This window comes from Felis catus, chromosome A2 (assembly GCF_018350175.1).
Source record: "Felis catus isolate Fca126 chromosome A2, F.catus_Fca126_mat1.0, whole genome shotgun sequence".
NCBI classification, from domain to species: Eukaryota; Metazoa; Chordata; class Mammalia; order Carnivora; family Felidae; genus Felis; species Felis catus.
The window spans coordinates 125,472,329-125,493,934 of record NC_058369.1 but is presented as its reverse complement, the minus strand read 5'-3'; the positions used below and the strand labels follow the sequence as shown (position 1 = coordinate 125,493,934).

At 41.7% G+C, this 21,606-nt stretch overlaps 1 protein-coding gene and 1 non-coding gene across 2 annotated transcripts in view; both read right to left on the bottom strand.

Moving 5' to 3' along the window:
* The window catches only part of NPSR1 (neuropeptide S receptor 1), a 152,885-nt gene that overhangs the window by 16,310 nt on the left and 114,969 nt on the right, over nucleotides 1-21,606 (bottom strand). The window contains exon 6 of the mRNA XM_011280501.3: nucleotides 11,915-11,991. Within this exon, the coding sequence (XP_011278803.1) occupies nucleotides 11,915-11,991 (77 nt within the window). The remainder of the gene's footprint in view (nucleotides 1-11,914; nucleotides 11,992-21,606) is intronic.
* LOC111559594 lies at nucleotides 14,995-15,101 on the bottom strand. The gene has a single exon (XR_002740723.1). It is a non-coding gene; the product is annotated as a U6 spliceosomal RNA (small nuclear RNA).

Here is a 21,606-nt window from a genome sequence, read left to right as displayed (position 1 = left end):
TATTTGATTTTTGGGTATTGAGTTTAATAAGTTCTTTATAGATTTTAGATACTAACCCTGTATCTGATATGTTATTTGCAAATATCTTCTCCCATTCTATTGGTTGCCTTTTAGTTTTGCTGATTGTTTCCTTTGCCATGCAGAAGGTTTTTATCTTGATGGAGTCCCAGTAGTTCATTGTTGCTTTTGTTTCCCTTGGCTCCAGAGACATGTTGAGTAAGAAGTTGCTGTGGCCAAGGTCAAAGAGGTTTTTGCCTGCTTTCTCCTTGAGGATTTTGATGGCTTCCTGTCTTATGTTCAGGTCTTTCATCCATTTTGAGTTTATTTTTGTGTATGGTGTAATGACATGGTCCAGGTTCATTCTTCTGCATATTGCTGTCCAGTTTTCCCAACACCATTTGCTAAGAAACTGTCTTTATTCCATTGGATATTCTTTTCTGCTTTGTCAAAGATTAGTTGGCCATATGTTTGTGGGTCCATTTCTGGCTTCTCTCTTCTGTGCCATTGATCCATGTGTCTGTTTTTGTGCCAGTACCATACTGTCTTGATGATTACAGCTTTGTAATACAGCTTGACATACAGAATTGTGATGCCTCCAGCTTTGGTTTTCTTTTTCAGGATTGCTTTGGCTATTCAGGAACTTTTCTGGTTCCATACAAATTTAAGGATTATTTGTTCTAGCTCTGTTAATGATGCTGGTGTTATTTTGATGGCATTGAAACCTTTTTCTTCTTTCTCCCTTTCTTGTTCAGTCTCTTGTGAGTATTTCTACTCTTTCTCTTTCTCTCCAGGTACTTTCCGGGGGAGTGCTTTTACTGCACTCTCTCCACTTTCTCTGTCCACTCTCTGCAAAAACAGCTCCCTACCCTCCATGGCTTCTCTCTCCCCCAGTTCACCTCTATGCGCTGGGTACCTGCTCAGTTCTGTGGCTCAAGTTATGCAGATTGTTGTGTAAATCCTCAGATCAATTTCCTAGGTGTGCAAAATAGTTTGGTGCTTATCTAGCTGCATTTCAGGGATGAGAGAAGCTGAGAATTTCCAGGCTGCTCCGCCATCTTGGCTCCTCCCTCAAAACTCTTACTTGGTGATATTTTTAAATAAATATTTTTTCATATGTTGGGAATTCCATGTATTTCAGGTTGATTTAAAAAAATTTTTTTGTAGTTAGGCTTGATTTGTAAAACTTTTAAATTTGAAATTAATTTTTGATTTCTGATCACTGATGTCCTGTTTATTTACAAATATAACCTCAATGTTAAATATTTTTCATACATTAGGTCTCATCTGCTTAGCTGTGGGATTTTGACTACTACCTTCGCTTGTGGGTTTTTTTGTTTGTTTGTTATTTTGACCCTCTAACAAACCAGGGGTCATAGCTAGATATGAGCAAGTTTAACCTAACCTACCTCACATCCTTGTCTATTCCTCAGCTCCTCAGCTCAGGTAGAACCAGGAACCCTGACAGAACTAAGATAATTGTGGCAGAGACAGGTTAACTGTCCACCAAATCGTTTTCTTTTCAGCAGGGTGGAGTCACATGACTAAGTTCTACCTATGGGAATATGGGAAGAATCCATATACACTATTCTCAGGTCCGGCTCAGATAAACCACCTGAATATTCCTCTGCCTCTCTCTTCCTCCCACCCCTGACTGTTGGATGTTGATGTGGAGGGGTACCTTAGCAGCAATCTGTTAAGTGTGGCAGAATCTCCATCTCTTTGAGTTTCTGAATGACTGTGGAACAGTGCCCTTCCCTTTGACCTTTACTGTCAATTGGACTTTAATTAAACCAGAAACATAGTTCTACTTTGTTAAGGCTACTGTATTTGGGGGTTTCTTTGGTAGTGCATCTAATGTTTCCTTACCTGAAACAGAAATTGGTATCTCATATGCAGTGCTATCATAACAAAAATCTAAAATATGTGACATTGGCCTAGTGGGCAGGCAGCAGGTGGCAAGGAAACTGATATTGGAAGCTGGGACACTAGAGATCCATTTGCTACAACGTTCACATATGATGCCTGGGAAATCAAATTGTGTGCCTACGGAGCCCGGAGCCCATGGGACAAGGTTGGTGTAGGAGTCAGGGCTCTCCAGAAAACAGAACCAATAGCAAATACATAGAAGAGGAAATGTATTATAGGAACTGGTTCCTAAAATTATGGAGGCTGAGAAGTTCCACAATTTGCTGTCTGCAATCTGGAGAACCAGGAAAGCTGGTGGTATAATTAAGTCCAAATCCAAGGAATGAGAACCAGGGGAGATGATGGTGTAAGTCTGAGCTCAATGGCTGGAGAATCAGGCAATTATGTAAATCCTGGTCCTAACCCAAAGATGAGAAACAGGAACACTGAGGTCCAGGAGAAGATGGATGTTCCAGCTCAAGCAAATTTGCCGTTTGTTTGCCTTTTTATTGTGTTCAGGCCCTCAGAAGTTAGGATGATGTCCACCCATATTGGTGAGTACATTTTCTTTACTTAGTCTACCAATTCAAATCCTTCCACAAGTGCCTTCCAGATACACCCAAAAATGGTGTTTTGCCAGCTATCTGGGCATCCCTTAGTGCATTCAAGTTGACACATAAAATTAACCATCGCAATTGGTAAACAGAATGTTATTAGTCTCTGTTGATTGCTAGCAGATGTGTTTAGCAAGGTATTAGAAAAAAAAAAAAGATGAACTCAGACAAGAGTTGGTTGGTAAAAATGAAAGGAAGTTAAAGAAAGTCTTACAATTTCAGATTTCATAGAGCTGTAAGCATCAATTACTTCTAGTCCCTACTAGTAACAGATACACACTTTACCTGACCCAGTGCAAGAGGAAAATGTGAGCAGAGCATTAAAGCAAATGTGTACAACTTCTAAGTGTGCAAGACTTATGCCAATGAAGCTGACCCTCGTCCCCAAGTTAAGTTATAACTCTGAGAAGTTTTAACAAGCAAAGACCCATTTAGAATCATTCCCAAGGCAAAGATCAGACTAAGGATGGGGCCTCCCCACTATTGTTTCAGGTGGCTTCAAACTAGCTTCCATTAAGTTAAAGATAGGGATTGCATGAGAAAGCAAAGAAAGTCAGATCTGAGAATTCTATTAAGAAAGACTTTTTGGACATGATTGTTGGCACATGAAACTAACTGAAAGCAAATATATCAGAAATCTACTAAGTTTTTGAGGAATGATATTGCTAAACAAACCATGACCTCTTTATCTTTTACAACACTTTAAAAGATCAAACGGTACAGGGCGCTTGGATGGCTCAGTCGATTAAGTGCCCAACTCTTTTTTTTTTTTAATGTTTATTTATTTTTGAGACAGAGAGAGACAGAGCATGAACAGGGGAGGGGCAGAGAGAGGGGGAGACACAGAATCCGAAGCAGGGTCCAGGCTCTGAGCCATCAGCCCAGAGCCCAATGTGGGGCTCGAACTCATGGACTGTGAGATCGCAACCTGAGCTGAAGTCAGACGCTTAACCGACTGAGCCACCCAGGCACCCCAAGTGCCCAACTCTTGATTTCGGCTCATGTCATGATTTTAGGTTTGTGTGATTAAGCCCTGAATCAGGCTCTTGGCTTACAGCATGGAATCTGCTTGGGTCTCTCTCTCTCTCTCTCTCTCTCTCTCTCTCTCTCTCTCTCTCTCTCTCCCCCTCCCCTACTCTCACTCTCTTGCTCTCTCAAAATAAATAAAAAATAAAGATCAGATATCAAAATTTTTACTAATCCTGTGGTTAGAAGAAAATTGTACCCAAATGAGGTTTAAATGTGCACTTTCCTAATTATCTGTGAGGTTGAGAATCTTATTTTTGTCCATTCCTCTTTTCCCTTCTGTGAAATGCCTGTTTATGTCTTGCTCATTTTTTTCTATTTATCTTTTGTTGTTGTGGCTATATATATATTTTTAATGTTTATTTATTTTTGACAGAGAGAGACAGAGCATGAGAGGGGAGGGGCAGAGAGAGAGGGAGACACAGAATCTGAAGCAGGTTCCAGGCTCTGAGCTGTCAGCACAGAGCCTGACACAGGGCTTGAACTCACAGACTATGAGATACGACCTGAGCTAAAGTCGGACATTCAACCGACTGAGCCACCCAGGCACCTCCTATTTTTTAACTGAAGTATAATTAACATACAATGTTATAGGAGTTTCAAGTGAACAACATATTGATTCAACAATTCTATACAGTACTTAGTGCTCATCACGGTAAGTGCAATCACCATCTGTCACTATACAATATTATTGGGTTATTATTAATTATATTCCCTACGCTGTAATTTTTCATCTCTGCAACTTATTTATTTCATTCATATTTTTAAAAAACTCTTTTATAAATTGATTTTTAGGTGTTCTTCATATATTGTGGATACTAATCTTTCCCAGATATATGTGTTGCAAATAACTCCCACTTTGTAACTTGACTTTTTAAATAACTTTTTAAACAAATCAAATTTATCTATCATTTCTTTTATGATTTAACATATTTTGGATCTTGCTTAATAAATCCTTCTTTATCCCAATGACATAAAGGTATCACCCTACATTTTCTTTTAAAAGTTTTACATATTGTGAAAATAAAGGAAACCTCACTTAAAATGGAGTTGGCAAGCCCTGCAGGGGGTGCTCACATACTTACCACTCCTTGCAGCCTGCTTACCATCAGAAAGAAGAAACAATCATTTTGACAAGGGAGGGCACTTTGCACATAGAATTTAATTCCTGCCTTTAAGAAAAGTAAGGAAGGGGTGCCTGGGTGGCTCAGTTGGTTAAGCATCCAATTTTGGCTCAGATCATGATCTCACTGCTGGTGAGTTTGAGCCCCGCATTGTGCTCTGTGCTAACAGCTCAGAGCCTGGAGTCTGCTTTGGATTCTGTGTCTCCCTCTCTTTGTCGCTCCCCCTCTCACACACACTCTCTCTCTCTCTCTCTCCAAGATAAATAAACATAAAAAAAAAAAGAAAGAAAGAAAAGTAAGGAAGATCCGTACCTCCCTGCCCCAGCCACAAAGCACCAACCACCGCCTGCTGTCAATGAGAAACAACCACCACCTGGAACTCTTGTTCTCAAATGAACTTTTGTTCAGAACAGCCCTCCCCAGCATCCTCCTAAAACCTAATAAAATCTCACCTCCCCTTTGTCTCTTTGGACTGGCCTAAGGTTCATCATAACTTGCTTGTCCCGAATTGCAATTTCTCTGCTATTTATAAATAAACTCATTTTTTACTGAAATAAAATTGCTTTTTGCTCTGTTTAAAGTTAACAAAATTTAAGTCTCCAATTCACCTGGAATTTGTTTTTTCCCTATAAATTGAGGCAATGACCTAATTTTATTTCTTTTCCTATGATCTTCTGACATATATAAAGTTCTCATATATCTGTAGATTCTGTTTTGGGGTTGTTTTATTTTCTACTTGTCTATTGTATTGTGTCAATACCACACTCTATTAATCACTCTGACTTTATGATGAGTTTTAATATTTAATACGGTAACATCCCCCCCCCCCCCACTTTGTTGTACTTCTCCAGGAGTGTCTTGACTATTCTTGGCTCTTGAAATTTCCACATATATTTTAAAATTGGTTTGTCAAGCTCAATAAAATGTCCTATTTTAATTTCAACAGGAATTGCATTAATCTGTATGTTGTTGGGGAGAACTGACATCTTTAGGCTATTGAATTTTACTACCCATGAACTTGTTATAAGCTTCATTTATTTATATATTTATACTTTTTTTTTTGCATGAAGTTCTTTACATCTTTTGCTAAATGTAGTTATTTGTAGAGAAGCCATTTTACCTACATTTACTGATGAAAAAAGGTACCGAGAGCAGTTAATGGGCTTATCTTAAATTCATTTAGCTAGAAATGAATAAGAGTCTGACCCAGTTCTTGATACAAAGTTTTTTTCTCCACCTCTTTGTGCCTCATTTAATTTGAAACCTGCAATTTGGCTATAGTATGGATTGTATCGCATCTTCCAAGCCACAATGACCAGATGCAGTTATATGTAGATATGTTACTTTATCCATGCTGTGTCTGCACCCCCACATCTCCTGTCCCTCTGCAGTTAAATGTTCTATTTTATAGAAGTAGATACCCCTGGGCATCAAGAGCATGTCTGTTTATGAAAGATAAGCTACAAGATTGAAAATCTTATCTCCTCTACCTCTTGCCTTCTACACCTGTTTTTGGGAAAGTATTTAGATCATTTATTAAAAAATGCTTTTCCTTGGGGCGCCTGGGTGGCGCAGTCGGTTAAGCGTCCGACTTCAGCCAGGTCACGATCTCGCGGTCCCTGAGTTCGAGCCCCGCGTCGGGCTCTGGGCTGATGGCTCAGAGCCTGGAGCCTGTTCCCGATTCTGTGTCTCCCTCTCTCTCTGCCCCTCCCCCCTTCATGCTCTGTCTCTCTCTGTCCCCAAAATAAATAAACGTTGAAAAAAAAATTAAAAAAAGAAAAAAAATGCTTTTCCTTTTCTTTCTGTCAGCCTTTGAGGGAGAGAAAATAGACATATTTGCCAGTAAGAAGAGTGGTTCATAAACGAGTAATAGATTGAATTTTGTAACCTATATTTATAAAGTGTGCTTCTGTTCACGCTAATCATTGCTGATGTCCCCTTGTTGATGAGCAATAATCCTGGCCTGCTAACACCACTGGAGATCTATTTACTGGCCATCTCCATAGCTGCTTGGCTGTAATGACAAGTAGAAAATCATGGGGCACTTGGGTGGCTCAGTCTGTTAAGTGACTGACTCTTGATTTTAGCACAGGTCATGATCTCACAGTTTGTGAAATGGAGCCCCACGTTGGGCTCTGTGCTGACAGTATGGAGTCTGCTTGGTATTCTCTCTCTCCTTCTCTCTCTGCCCCTCCCCTGCTCACTCTCTCACTCTCTCTCAAAATAAATAAATAAACTTAAAACAAAAGAAAATCAGGTGAATTCCATTTATGAATCAGATACAGAGAGTATACAGGCTTTTGATACTTCTCTCTGCTCCTCATTCCAGAAGGGGCCCATGGTGGTGATAATGGACAACTAGAAAATAGAGGTAATGGAGATGTAAACTTGTATTAGAGAATAAAAATTGACTGCCACCATTTCTACCTTCGGGGAAGGGTAATGGCATACTGTATGTCAGTGGGAAAACTGATCGCTTTGAGGCATTGTACTATTTCAAAGACTGGAAGACAGGGGAAGCCAAGAATTTAGGGACTGGAAAATCTAGTAGCGGGGAGATATGGGAGATTCTGGAGAGAGACAGAGCTCAACCATAATGGTGAAAGACCTAATGAGAAAGGGGGAGGGGTGGGGCAGCTGAGGGGATGTAGAAATCTTTCATCACCTCGAACCTCCGGCAACATTTGCTGTATTTACTCTTGTGAGTGATGAACTTAAGGAAAATGATGTGGATTCCATGCTTTCTGGGCCAGGAGCAGAGGGAACAGAAGAACCCTACGAGATGAGTCGTTGAATGTGAGAGCTTAGGGGTCAAGGACACACCAGCCTCCTGGAACTGGCGAGAATCACAGGACAGGGGTTTAAACCAACCTGATTTACATCTGAAAGCACAGGAAGACCTTACCTACCTAAATAAAATTGAGCCCTGCACCCGTAGCGGCCATCTTTTAGATATTAAATACTTCAAAATGAAAGTTTAGGAGAGAAGACAGGAATAGCGCTCTGAAGGCAAAAGCCACGCCACAGAGCATGTGCTTGGGTTTTTTAATTAGGAAAAGTATTTTTTTCACTCTGTGCTTTGTTTTTGTTTTTATTTTGTTTGTTTATTTGTTTTGGTAGGCTTCACACCTAGGGTGGAGCCCAGTGTGGGGCTTGAACTCACGACCCCGAGATCAAAACCTGAGCTGAGATCAAGAGTTGGACACTTTGAGCCACCAGGCACCCCTGAGCATTTTTTTTAGCCATTTACCACCTCCCTTTTGCAGTGTCCTTCCTCTGAGCGGCAGCTTGATACAGCAGGAAGACACACAGGCTTTCTGGTCAATCACATGGGCTTAACCTGCACGCCTGTCTTCTATTTGTAAAAGAGAGACGATAATGCCCCCTTGCAACATCGTGTAAGGATTCAGGAAGACAACGCATGGAAAGAACTTAGCGAAGTGACTGGCAGTAGACGTTCTGTCTGTTCCGCTGTCTCGTAGGATTGTGTTGACAGACCGAGTAAACAAATGGATCATGGCAAGATCAAATATAAAAACAGAACTCTGACCCACACTCTGCAGCTGCCAGGCCAGGAAACCCGTCCACTATCTATAGTAGGCAGACCAGAAAGCCACCTTCTTATGTACAAGTCAGACCTGTATCTCTAGCATGCTGGCCAGTAAGACCTGTGACACTCCATGCCAAACAGCCAACACTTGATTAATGACTGGCAGCTTCTTCAGGTTTTGTCCCTGCTTTCAACGTAAAACCAACCAGAGAAAGCCAAATGCACACCCCTAACCAATCAGACAGGATGTCATGCTTCTACTTTGCTCTGCCTGCAGCTTCCCAGGCCAATAGCCACCAACCAGGCACACCTGATATCTTCCTTTTTTTTCCACTATAAAGCTTTCCCATTCTACCACTGGCTTTTGAGTCTCTGCCAAAATTTAAGTCATGGCTCTTTTGCAAGCCATGCCATGCAACCCATATGGCTCTTTTGCAAGCTCTGGATAAATAGTGTTTGTCTATTCTCATTTGGTTGGTCTTCAATTACTTCCACAGTGTCTTTTTTTTTTCTCAGTTCTCTCTCTGTATGGACTAAGTGTGTGTGTCTTCCCCAAATCCATATGTTGAAACCCTAATTCCCAACATGATGGTATTTAGGGATGGGGCCTCTGGGAGGTGATCAGAGTTAGATGAGGTCATGAAGGCCTGGAGCCCTCAGGATGGGATTTGTGCCTTTATAAGAAGAGAGGTGAGAGCATGGGCTCCCTCTCTCTCATCTCCTGCCTCATATGAAGACACAGCAGGGAGGAAGTGGCAGCCATCTGCAAACCAGAAGAGAGCTCTTACCAGGAACACAATCAGGTGGCACCTGATCTTGGGCTTCCAGGCCTCTAGAACTGTGATAAAATAAATTTCTGTTGTTTAAGCACTTTGTTAGGGAAGCCTGAACAGACTAAGATATCCCCCTTTTTACTATGTCCCCCTTTAGACCCAAAGCTCTGGACCTTCCAAACCCCTCTGGTCCCACCACACTTGATCTGTCCACCATCAAACAGGGGTCATGCACTCTAAAGTGACAACTTGACCAGTATATGCTCGTGTGGTGCATGCACATTGCTCAATCCAGGCTACAAATGTACTGCTGGGTCCTCCTGGAGAGAGTACCTTAAGGAAAAATGACTGACTCCACTGGTTTGAATTTCCGGCAGCATGGAAGGTTCAGAAGGGAGATAGCTCAGGGCAGACAGAGGCACTTTTTCTATCTCTCATATCATCCTCTGGGAGCTTCCTTATTGCTTGTAGCTTCTAGATACTACCTATATATCCAGATATATCTGATCTTGGTCATTACCCATTCACTGAGAATGTAAGTTTTGAATGTTTAGATATTCATCAGTATAAGATCTCTATCTATCTATCTATCTATCATCTATCTACACAGTCTCAGCATTGTGTCTCTCAGGGTTCAAGCATAAAGTTTACCCAGAGAAGTGCATGAAAGGATAATTTTTTGTGGGGGCTAAGTTGACAGTTAAAAAAATCTCATATACACAGCTAGCATAATGATGGATGTTTATACAGACTAAAGGGCCAGTGGGCTATTACTTTATATTATAAAATGTATGTAATCCTGGAAAATTTTAGCCCCTGGATAAGCAAGGGAGGAAGGAAGGAAGGAAGAAAAAAGGAAGGAAAGATAAAATTCTACTACTCAGAGATAGTTACTATAACATTTAGTGTTTGTCCTTCCTGACATTTTCAATCATCTATCTATCATCTATTTATCCATCTATCCAACTAGCTATCATCCATATGTGCATGCACATGCATATTCTATTTATTATATATTAATATACTTAAAAAAGTGATATTTATATGTTTCTATAATTAAGTACTTAATAATTAAATAAATACTATAACTGTTTCAACAGTTATAGTATTCAGTGTATTTATCTGATACCTGATAGAGGAAGGATGTCTTCCTCCTTTCCTTTTTCAGACAAATATTCTGACTTTTGACCAAAGCCACTCACAATAAATAAAATGAATGCATTTGTGTTTATTCTTCCCGACGGCTCTTGTTCTTCTAGAAAAACCAGGATGCAGAGACTAGACTGACATGAGGGAGTCTGTGTGGAGGATCTGCGTAGAGGCCAGAATGAGCCACGAGCTGAACGATAGGTATTTCACGGGCGGAAAATTTCCAAGCAGCCTGCACACACCTCTGGGTTACTCTCGTCAATCATCGTGGGAGTCAGTTGCCCATAACTGTGTCTCCCACTGGATGAGAGGTTGTCAAACCTGGTTGCACATTAAAATCATCTGAAGAGCTTTTCCAAAGTAATGATGCCAGACCTCCCTCCAAACAAAGTGAATCAGAATCTCTCAGGCAGTGGTAGCTGGTATTGGGGCATTTGAAAAGCTCCCCAGGCGATCCCTTGTGCAGCCGGAGCTGAAAGCCAGTGCACGAGAACAGGCTTCCTCTAGCCAGGAATCGTGCCATTTACTCATTTGGCATTCCCGGTCCTTTGTAGCACTGCTGACATGTGGGGAACACAGCAGAAATGAACTGAATTCAGATGAAGACACTAACACACATCTCTACCAATTCTTCTAGAGAGAGGGACACAGATTATCAGTGCCCACTTGGGAATCCATGTGACTTTCTCACTGGAAGAAGTAGTTTCAAGAGGGAGGAAGATGAGTGTGGTCTCGGTCCAGTAAAGGTACTGGCTCAAAGTCTGAAAAGAGGTAGACTTAGAGACCATTTAGTCTGTCCCCTTATCTTAACCTCTTGAAGGCCAGAGAGTTTATTGCAAGGTGGCACAACTCTTAGTGGCACATCTAGAACAGAAACCAACTCTTCATAGTCCACGTAGCTGCGTTCTAGCTTGCTGTCCTTGCGTGAGTGCATGTGGGTGAGTATGTAGATGTGAGTGCATATGAGTGCGTAACTGTGTGCGTGGCAGACTGGGTGTGTGAAGGGATGCGTGTGTGTACAAGGAACGGGAGGAGGTGGGGAGCCTGAGGAGAGAACTAGTTGCATTATAATAAATGGAAAACCAGGAGCCCTTGCCCCTCTCTTTCTGGCAAAGTGAACTTGGTTCACTGAGTTCTCTCCAGGTTGGTCTCCATCGGGTCCAGTAATATTTGCTTGGGAGGCAGGCTAGGCCTTCAGGTCTCGGTGCCTGCCATGGGGGAGGTGTTCTGCATCAAGGTTTACTGCAGCAGGATCTGGGAAGAGCTGTAGCAGGTGGTCTCAGGCTCATTCTGAGGTGAAATTGGCCATTCTTTGCCTAGCTTAGGGTCCAGGATTGTTCTGTGGATAGACAGCAGTTTTCTCCATCTGTAAATTTAAGTCAGATAGAAATGTCTATCCTCATGTTTCACCGAATGTGTGCTCCTTGGACAGCTGTCTTTTCACCCCAGTGTCCTCTAGGGTGTTCCTTTTTGCCAGGCCTAAGAAACTGGGGCGGGGGGGGCTTTGGATCATGGCCCCCAAAGTCCCCCCTTCCTTCCTTCTTTGAGTTTTCAGGGAGGCCACCTGGAAGAGATAGTACCTACTGGGAGAGCCTTCGGTGGATCTGCTCTGCTGGCTGAATCCTGATAGAATAATGCAGGCTTATTGTATTCAGGCAAAGCGCAAGCTCATATTTGCCAGAAAAAAACAAAAAAACAAAACAAACAGACAAACAAAAAACACTGCAGAAGCAAAATTGCCCAAGAGTTGGGTAATTATGATTAGAGACTTACCGGAGCAGTTGGAGATCACAGTCTCGTGGGCTTTGCTCTTAATCCAAATGGTTCTGATCACAATGGCATAGATGACACTGTGGAAAGGAGCAGAGGTAATATTAACATGGCTGGTGGGTTCCTACAGTGAAGACACAGAGACAGGAGGAGTCCTAGGTCCCGGAGTGTGAGCTATGGAGGGAGGGGTCTCTACACCATGCCTGGTCCCTGTCCTTGCTGATTATAGAATCCCAGAAGATGATAGCTACCTCTTTTTTAACTGAGGACGCTAGGTCTTGGTGAAGTGAAATGGTTTCTCAAGATAACTCAGGTGGTTAGAGATACAGCTGAAGAATAGCTGACATTAGAATCCAAACACAGGGTTTGGAGTCAGAAAGATTTATGTTTGTAACCAGCAAGTAGCAGTGTATGACCTTGACCTTAGACACTCTTTAATGTGGCCCCATGATTCCTGTCTCTGGTGTTCATGACTTTGTGAGATCCCTTCCCCTTGAGTGCGGTGAGAACTGTGACTTACTTCTAATCCGTGCAGTGGGCCGAAGGTGATAATGTCTGTGATTGCATATAAGCCTAGTGCCTGTCTTGCTAGTGTCTCTCTCTGTTGCTGCCATGAGTCCTACACCTCCAGAAAATTAATTCTGCCAAGAACCCAGGAGAGCTTGAAAGAAGATCCTTCCCCAGTTGAGCCTCTGATGATATCCCAGCCCTGGCAGACACCTTGATGACATGCCCAGTTAAGCCATGTCCAGACTCCTGACCCATAGACACTGGAGCTAATACATATATGTTGTTTTGAGTCATTGAGTAACCCAGCAATAGATAAGCAATACACTGAGTGATAGAGGCTGAATGTATCTCCACCCCCAAATTTATATGTTGAAATGTTAACGACCACAGTGATAGTATTAGGAGGTAGAGCCTTTGGGAAGTGATTAGGTCATGAGGGTGGAGACTTCATGGATGAGATTAGTGGTCTTATCAAAGAGACCCCACAGAGCTCCCTAGCCCCTTCTGCCATGTGAGGACACAACAAGATGTCTGCCACGTGGAAGAAGGTTGTCACCAGAATCTGACAGTGCTGGCACCCTGATCTTGGACTTCCAGCCTCCAGCACTGTGAAAAGTAAAGTTCAGTTGTTTACAAGCCACCTAGTCTGTCTGTCTGTTGTTACAGCAGGCCGTACCAACTAACACACTCTGTTGACACTAAAATGCAGTTAATAATGCAAACTTCTTATGAGATTTTTGGGATCAAATGTGACAACATTGAAAATGCCAAGCACAGTGCTTGGAAATTAGCAGAGACTCAATCAATAAATGCCATTTTTCTTTCCCCTCTTTCTTTTCCATTTGTCACATAATATCACATCTACTTTTGCATGATATAATCAATACCTAACAGGAAAGCAAAGTGTAAGTGACTCAAAAGCATCAGCAAATTTTGTATCTTTTGTCTCCTTTAATGAATATAAAAATTTATACTGTAATCAGTTATTTGTTGTTTCTAATATATTAAGAAACTCAACAAAAACTTTGGGACAAAGCATTGCTTTATTTTGTTTTATTTTATTTTTAAATCTTCTTAAATGTTTATTTTTGAGAGAGAGAGAGAGAGAGAGAGAGAGAGTGAGAGAGAGAGATGGAGTGCAAGTGGGGGAGGGGCAGAGAGAGAGGGAGACAAAGAATCTGAAACAGGCTCCAGGCTCTGAGCTGTCAGAACAGACCCTGACGCGGGGCTCGAACTCATGAACTGTGAGAGCTGAACCTGAGCCGAAGTCAGATGCTTCAGCAACTGAGCCACCCAGGTGTCAAGCATTGCTTTATTTTAGAACTGCACAAATTTCCCTCCTGAGAATCACTGGTTAAAACAAAATCAGAGCTCTGGTCTGCAGTAGCTGACAAAGCACTAATTGTTTTAAGTGATCTTTACAATATAACTTAATTAATGACTGTGTTAAAACCTTCTGCTCCTTATTGCTTTTCCTATTCTTGCTCACTGAACTCCTCTGAATGCTCCAGGTGAGCTTGGGACCTTTTTCGAGCATCCCCACTCCTTCTCATCTACCTGTCCAGGGATTTTTCTGGAATTTGTAAGTCTACTTCAAAGAAGAAATGAGAAAAAAATTACTTGTGAGTCTATTCTTTACCCTAAGTTGGACATTTGTTAAAGCAAGGAGACTTTTTCCCCAGGAAATGAAATATAAGGAAAGGTTACAACCACTGTGAAACATTAATTATGTATTACAATTGCAACCTCAGTGCTAAGTCAATTAATAATTCAAATATTCATTGACCACCTGCCATATACACAAAGGAAAATTAAGGAAGGTCTTATGTGTTAGCGGTTTAAGACTAAGTCATCCCCACCTAATCTACATAGGACCAATCAGGCAAGTGGAAAACAGCTAATAAGTAGGGTGTCCCTTTATTACTCAAATCAGGCCACTTCTCAGAGCAGAGCAGAGCAGAGCAGAGCAGAGCAGAGCAGAGCAGTCATGCATCAGAGAAATCTCTGAATTATATTTGTCTCCTTCTCCCTCCTCATTTCTTTCATCAGCAAGTTCTGTGGACTTTCCATTCAAAATGTCTCCATGATTTGTTCCTTCCTCTCCTTTGCTGCTCCTCAACATCAATCCAGATCCTTCCAACCTCTTTTTTTATACTTCGACAATTTTAAAAAAATGTTTATTTATTTTGAGAGAGAGAGACTGAACAAACTCACACACAGGGGAGGGACAGAGAGAGAGAGAGAGAGAGAGTTGGGGGGGGGGAACTGTGAATCCCAAGCAGGTTCTGCACTTCTGCACTGTCAGCATAGAGTCCGACTCAGGGCTTGATCCCATGACCCTGGGATCATGACTTTAGCTGAAATCAAGAGTTGGATGCTTAACCAACTGAGCCACTCAGGTACCCTGACAACTTTTTTTATTGTGGTAAAATAAACATAGCAGAATTTACCAGTTTAGCCATTTTTAAGTGCACAGTGTGGTGGCATGAAGTACATTCACATCATTGTATAACCATCACCATCATCCATCTCCAGAATTTATCATCTTCCCTAAGTGAATCTCCATGCCCATTAAAAGTATAGAAGGCTTCATGAATGTTCATGTTATACTCATGCAAGGGCCATACTAATCTTCTCTGTATGATTCCAATTTCAGTATGTGTGCTGCCCAAATGAGCACCCCTTGTGACCTCTTGCCTGATTATGGTGATCTTCCAATGCCTCTACTCAGCTACCATCTTGAATGTCTATGCCACCATCAAGGTGGAGCTCTGGGACACAGAGTCATTCTCTGGCTTAAAACACTCCAGTGTCTCCACATTCCTACAAGATGGTATCCAGTCTCTTATGCAGGGCATCCAAAGCCTCCCACAATCTGCCTCTGCCTTCCTTACCTTATCATCATCATCCTGCTTCCTTCCACCCCACTGTCTCTCAATGACATTTCTCCATATCAGTGATGGGAGCAGCCAATAGGGGCAGGCCAACAAAACTAACCCTGACTCCATGCTTCACATGTAGTTGACTTTGGGTGAATCTGAGTTCCAGTGTCTTCCATCTGTCAGCATCCGCTTTGCTCTCTCATTGAAATGCATTTTTAAGCCTATTCTCTGTATTTCACTTTGCTATGAAACCTTTCTGAGCTGTGCTTGTTCCCCAGTGATAATTAGCTCCCTCTTCCTTGGGGCTTCCATGATAGTATAACACTGGTTACACTGATTCTTGTCTATGGTGGTCATGTCCTAAAGATCAGCAGACCTATAAATAGCCCATTTGTAGAAATAGAGCTAAAGAATAGCATCTCCATTCTTTTAGTCCAACTTCTTCCATGTCTTCAATCTATTTCCATTCTCTTGACAAGTGCAGCTTTCCTTCAGGCTCCTTAGAAACCTGAAAACTGAAAGATCACCTAGATTGAAGAAAGTGTCCCTTATCGGTAACTGGCAGGTGGAGTTCCTGATTTTATGGAAGACTATCTGGACACAGACCCATTTTCTTTCATTTCCTTTATAGAGGCAGCTCATGGTGAGAGGAGGGTGAAAGCCTAAGCCAGAGAAAACCTTGTAGGACTCTTAGGAGGATGCCTGAACCCGGTTCCTTAGTTCTGAGTCTGGATTATGTGTAAGAAGTGTTGAGGAAACAGAACAAAACCTTTGCTCTTCCTTTGAGACACCATGAGAGCACCCCATTCAGACTACAGGTGCCTGACCCCTGCAGGACTCAGCACAAGGCTGGGGACTTGATGGATGTCCACTGCAATCTTGGAGCCATACGCCTTCAGAGTCAGACAGGGCCTAAGGCTGCATCTCTGCCTCACCTTTGGGGCCTGAGGATGGTGTCGAATTGTGCTCTAAAGGTCTCGCTGGAGGTCAGGCATAGGGAAGACAGGCAGGGGGAGTTGGTGCTTCACTGGATAGGCCTTTTTTTCTCCTCTCCCAGCAGGGGCTTTAAGAATACTCCTTAGTTGAAAGTGTCTCTCTCCTTCATTAATTAATTCATTCCACTATATGCATTTGAGCACTTTTTTGTATCAGGCACCTGTTGAGCCACTGTGGATACCATGGCAGAAAAAAAAAGAGTCCTACCCCTCATGGAGCTCATATTGTATTTGTGGAGATAGACGATAATAAAATGAGGACACAGTAGTATATGATTATAAAGGAGCAAAATCATATGGAGATAAAATGTAGGGTGACACAAGAGTATATAATAAGGGCCCTGACTTGTTTTGGGGGTCAGACTTCAGTTTTGAGAGATTCAGTACTTGTCTGAGTTCACACAACTAGAAAATGGGACTGTAGCCTGGGTCCTCTGACTTCAAGGACTGTTAACCAACTTGTTAACAAACTTGTTAAGGAGGGTGCACAGCCTCCTCTGGGGGCTGTATTGGGTCACGCATACTATATATGGTTCTAGTTATTTACTTCTTTGATTCCTAGACCAGCTTAGCCTCTCTGCTGTGGATCCCCTAAGGGGGCTCTCTATTTGCCCTACCATAGCACTCATCACACTGCTACAACACCTTCCTTAATTGGCTGCCTTCTCTGTTATACAAGAAGATTCTTAAATTCAAACAGGATGTATGTCTTGTCATTTCTGTATCCCCTTTGCCTGGTCCAGGGTCTGGCAGAAGTTGGGTGCTCTACATGTATTTCTGGAAATAACTAATGTGTGGGAAGAGGCAAGGAGTCAGGGACTGTGTCATTGGGCTCTGGGAGACATGAAGGCAGAAGTAACTTTGGGGGGAGAATGTAGAAAGAGCATGATACTTAAGAAACTAAGAAAAATGTGAGAGTCCCGATATACACAGTCCATTGACACCATGTTTAAGGGGCTCCTGGGCAGAGAAAGTCAAAGGAATGCTTTTATTAACTCACTCGGCACTACAGAATTAACTGAGATTTCTCAGAAGAGTTCACTCTGGTGACTTCGGTAGTTCAGATGAATTCACTGATGTCTGGCACCAGCAAGTATGGACAGTTGGGTATCAGGATGCTTTTTGTAGCAAGTTACAGAAAACTCCCAACTCAAATTGTTCTAAGAAATTAGAATATTTCTTATCTTCTGCAATTGTAACTTCAGAGGGTCAAATCTGCATTCCTTCCATCCCTGTCTCTTTTCTTTTCAGTGTAGGTGTCTCCCTGAGTCAGACTACAGCAGTTCTAGGTGTCAGTGCAGAGACAGCAATGTCCAGAAGATGAGAAGCTGTCCTCTCCTGGGGTTGTTCCCTAAGAATGGGGAAATCTTTCCCAAAAGCTTGTCAGAAACACTCCCTCGCATCTCATTGGCTACAATTGGTCACCTGGCCATTCCCAAACCATTCACATACTGAGGGGAGAGGCGACCATGAGCAGCTTATTGTGGAATGGATATTGGAAAGCCCATCACAAACATCTACCCTAACCTAGCAAATTAGTAAGAATGCCTTTTCAAAAGGTATAACTCTTGCCACCCCTCAGGTAACACCATATAGTATATCCCTTCCTTTACTAATATCATGGGTCATTCTCCTTGACCTTGGACCTCATGCCCAGGGACAGTGCTGGTCAGCCCCTGGGTCCTTTTACCCACCATAGCCATGAACTCTACTGGGCTGTACCAACCTTAGCATAGGGCTTTCCCACAGTCTGAACTCCATTCCCCAAGCAAAATAAATGGATTTTTTTTTTCATGTAACACGAATCAGTGCTCTATGACAAATGTGCTTTTTTCCACTTATTACTTTGCAATCGTTGGCCATGGATCTTTTATGCCTCTATCTTTATGTCACAGAGATAAAAAATGATAGAAAAATGAGAAATCAATTAAGTCACAAGAAAATAACCACAGCTAAACTAAAGCAATTACACCGGGGCTAATAACCTTCCTAGCAACAGTTAGACAGTTATGTCAAGTAAATTTTAAAATAACAGGAGTTGTGTTGACCCAGAAAAACATTGTATTGCCTTTATTGTCAGTCACTGTGATTTCAAGTCCTGGGAGGCTTGATTTAATTAATGGCAGAGCAGCTAAATCTTTATTCATACACAGCTCTCCTGAAAGTTTGCCACAGGCAATATAACTCCTTCTTCTCTTCTTACCAACCCCCCCGCCCCCCGTCTCTGCCTTTCATCCTCTCTCCCTTTCCTTTCTCCCTTCCTTCTTTCCTTTCACAAATATTAATGAAGGATCTGCCATATGCCAGAAACTGATCTAGGTACTAAGTAGCCAGAAATTTCCATGATAGGTGTGTGTGTGTGTGTGTGTGTGTGTGTGTGTGTGTGTGTAAGAGAGAGAGAGAGTGACACAGCATCTCTGTCCTGTGATTGGGGCAGTTTGTCCATTGGCCTTTATGGTGTGCTGGATTTGGAATCCAGAAATTAAGAGACAAAGTTCTATACTCAAGAGATACAGCCTCACAAGCAGGTGATTACACTACCGTGAAGCCTTTATGGCGACAGGGATGAGCTGAGGTTGGAGGCTTTGGGTGAACAGCTGAGGCACTATTTGGTCCAGGACTGGCAGCAGCAGCTCTGTGTGGAGTTGGTGTGTGGAGGGACAAATGAAGAATGTGAAGTGAGTTTCCAGAAGCAAGGCAGGGTGAGTGTGGAGGAGTGCTTAGGCACAAGGAATGATGTGCACAAAGGCACAGGCATGAGAGGAGTGAGGGACGTCCCTGTTCGTTCTGGCCGGAGAAGTGCGTGAAGGGAAGAACATCAGTAACTCCCTTGAAATAGCCAGGGGACCTTTGAGAAAGACAAGCCATCTTGTCCTAACAGATATTAAATGTATCTAACGCTATAATAATTAAAACAATGTGGAATTAGTGGCAAAAAAGCACCTAACCTACTGATTTCTATGTTCTCTCCTTTCCTAATTATGGCAATTACGATGAACTGAAAATAAAACCGTATTTAAAATGAAGAAGCAAATGACAAACTAGGGACATATTTGCAACTCGTAAAAAAAGAAAAAGGTTATTGTATAAAGAGTATCTCTCAAGATAAAGAAAAAAGAAGATAAAAACAAACTGAAGAGACTAACAAGCCCAGAAACAATGAGAGTATTTATAATATAAACACGCATATGATAGAATTGCTGTTTCATACCATGGAGAAAAGATAGATTATTCAGTGAAAGGTGTGGGGACAAATGACCAACATTAAAAAAAACAAATTCAAGTTAGATCGCTAATTCATATGTAACATCAAAACTAAATGCTATTGGGGCAATTGTCAAATCAAATCAAACATGTTTTTTTAAAGTGACATTTTTAATGTACTCCCAACACAGAAATTATTTTCAAATAACTAAAATAATAAATCATTAAAAAGTTAAATCGGGGTGTCTGGGTGGCTCAGTCAGTTAAGCATCTGACTTCGGCTCAGGTCATGGTCTCATGGGCCATGAGTTCAAGCCCCGTATCGGGCTCTGTGCTGACAGCTCAGAGCCTGGAGCCTGCTTTAGATTCTGTGTCTCCCCCCCCCTCACTCCTCCTCCCCCACTAATGCTGTGTCTCTCTCTGTCTCAAAAATAAATAAAACATTAAAAAAAATGTTTTGGGGCACCTGGGTGGCTCAGTCGGTTAAGCGGCTGACTTCGGCTCAGGTCATGATCTCGCGGTCCATGAGTTCAAACCCCGCGTCGGGCTCTGTCCTGACAGCTCAGAGCCTGGAGCCTGTTTCAGATTCTGTGTCTCCCTCTCTCTGACCCTCCCCTGTTCATGCTCTGTCTCTGTCTCAAAAATAAATAAATGTTAAAAAAAAATTTTTTTTAATGTTTTAAAGTTAAATCAAAGTAGAAATAAGTATGTGGAAGAGGCAGTTTCCTAAGAAAGAAATGGAAGGCAACAATGTAAAGAAAAGCATGAGTAAATGTGCATACACGACAGTGTGAGACGTGGGTGTATTAGAGAGAAGCCATATACATTTCATTCATATTTTCTCCTGCATTTATACAAAGTTTTGCATATGCTTTCCTACGATTCTTTTAACTTTTTAAATTTATTCATTTGACTTTTTCATTTCTTTATTTTTTCTTTATTTTTTCTTTATTTATTTTTAATGTTTTTATTTATTTTTGAGACAGAGAGAGACAGAGCGTGAGCAGGGGAGGGGCAGAGAGAGAGGGAGACACAGAATCTGAAGCAGGCTCCAGGCTCTGAGCGGTCAGCACAGAGCTGGACACGGGGCTCGAACTCACCGCGAGGTCATGACCTGAGCTGAAGTCGGATGCTTAACTGACTGAACCACCCAGGCACCCAAAACTTTCTCATTTCTGATTTTTTTAATTCATGCTGTCTCCCCTTTCATAATTATGTCAGTCATATCAACCAAAAGCAAAATAAAACTATATTCAAAATGAAAAGGCAAATGACAAACTAGGAAAATATCCTCAATGATTGAAAACATGAAAAGCTCATTACTTAAAGAATATCTTTGAAAATAAAGAAGAGAGAAAACAAAATAAAATTGAGGAAAAAAATGGGTAAAAGAATAAAATATGTAATTTACTTAAAAAAGAAAAAATGATAATGTACATATTAAATTTTTAAAATCTCATCCGTAATGAAAAAAATACAAGTTAAAACAATGACATATGTATTTTTTGCCTCTCAATTTGGTAAGGATATATGTATGTATGTATGTATGTATGTATATGTATATATATGTACGTGTGTATCATGCCTGAAGAACAATGAAGCATGAGGCATGGTTCATAAAGTGAATGAACATCTTATTTGAGTTGTTTCTTTTGTCTACTTAAGCTTGGAATTGAAAGTTTAACTTTACCTAAAAGAACTATAAGCAAAAGAATCAAACGCAAGGATCCACAGTGTGGTTAAGAAGGAAAACTAAAAACAACAACGGTGAACTTAAGCTCTGAGAGATATGAAATTGTTACAAGTTATCCGAGGAGCTAGCTGGAAAACAATAAACAAATAAATTCCTCACGAGATTCCATTTAGGCCTGGTCTTGTGTCAAGGGAGGAGAAGAGGCTCCTGGGTGGCTCAGTCAGTTGAACACTGGACTCTTGATTTCCACTCAGGTCATGGTCCCTGGGTCATGGGATCGAGCCCCCAGTCTGGCTCCATGCTCAGTGTGGGGCCTGCTCAGGATTCTCTCTCCCTCCCCTCTCTCTGCATCTCTACCCCTCTCTCTCTCTCTCTCTCTCTCTCTCTCTCTCTCTCTCTCTCAAATTAAAA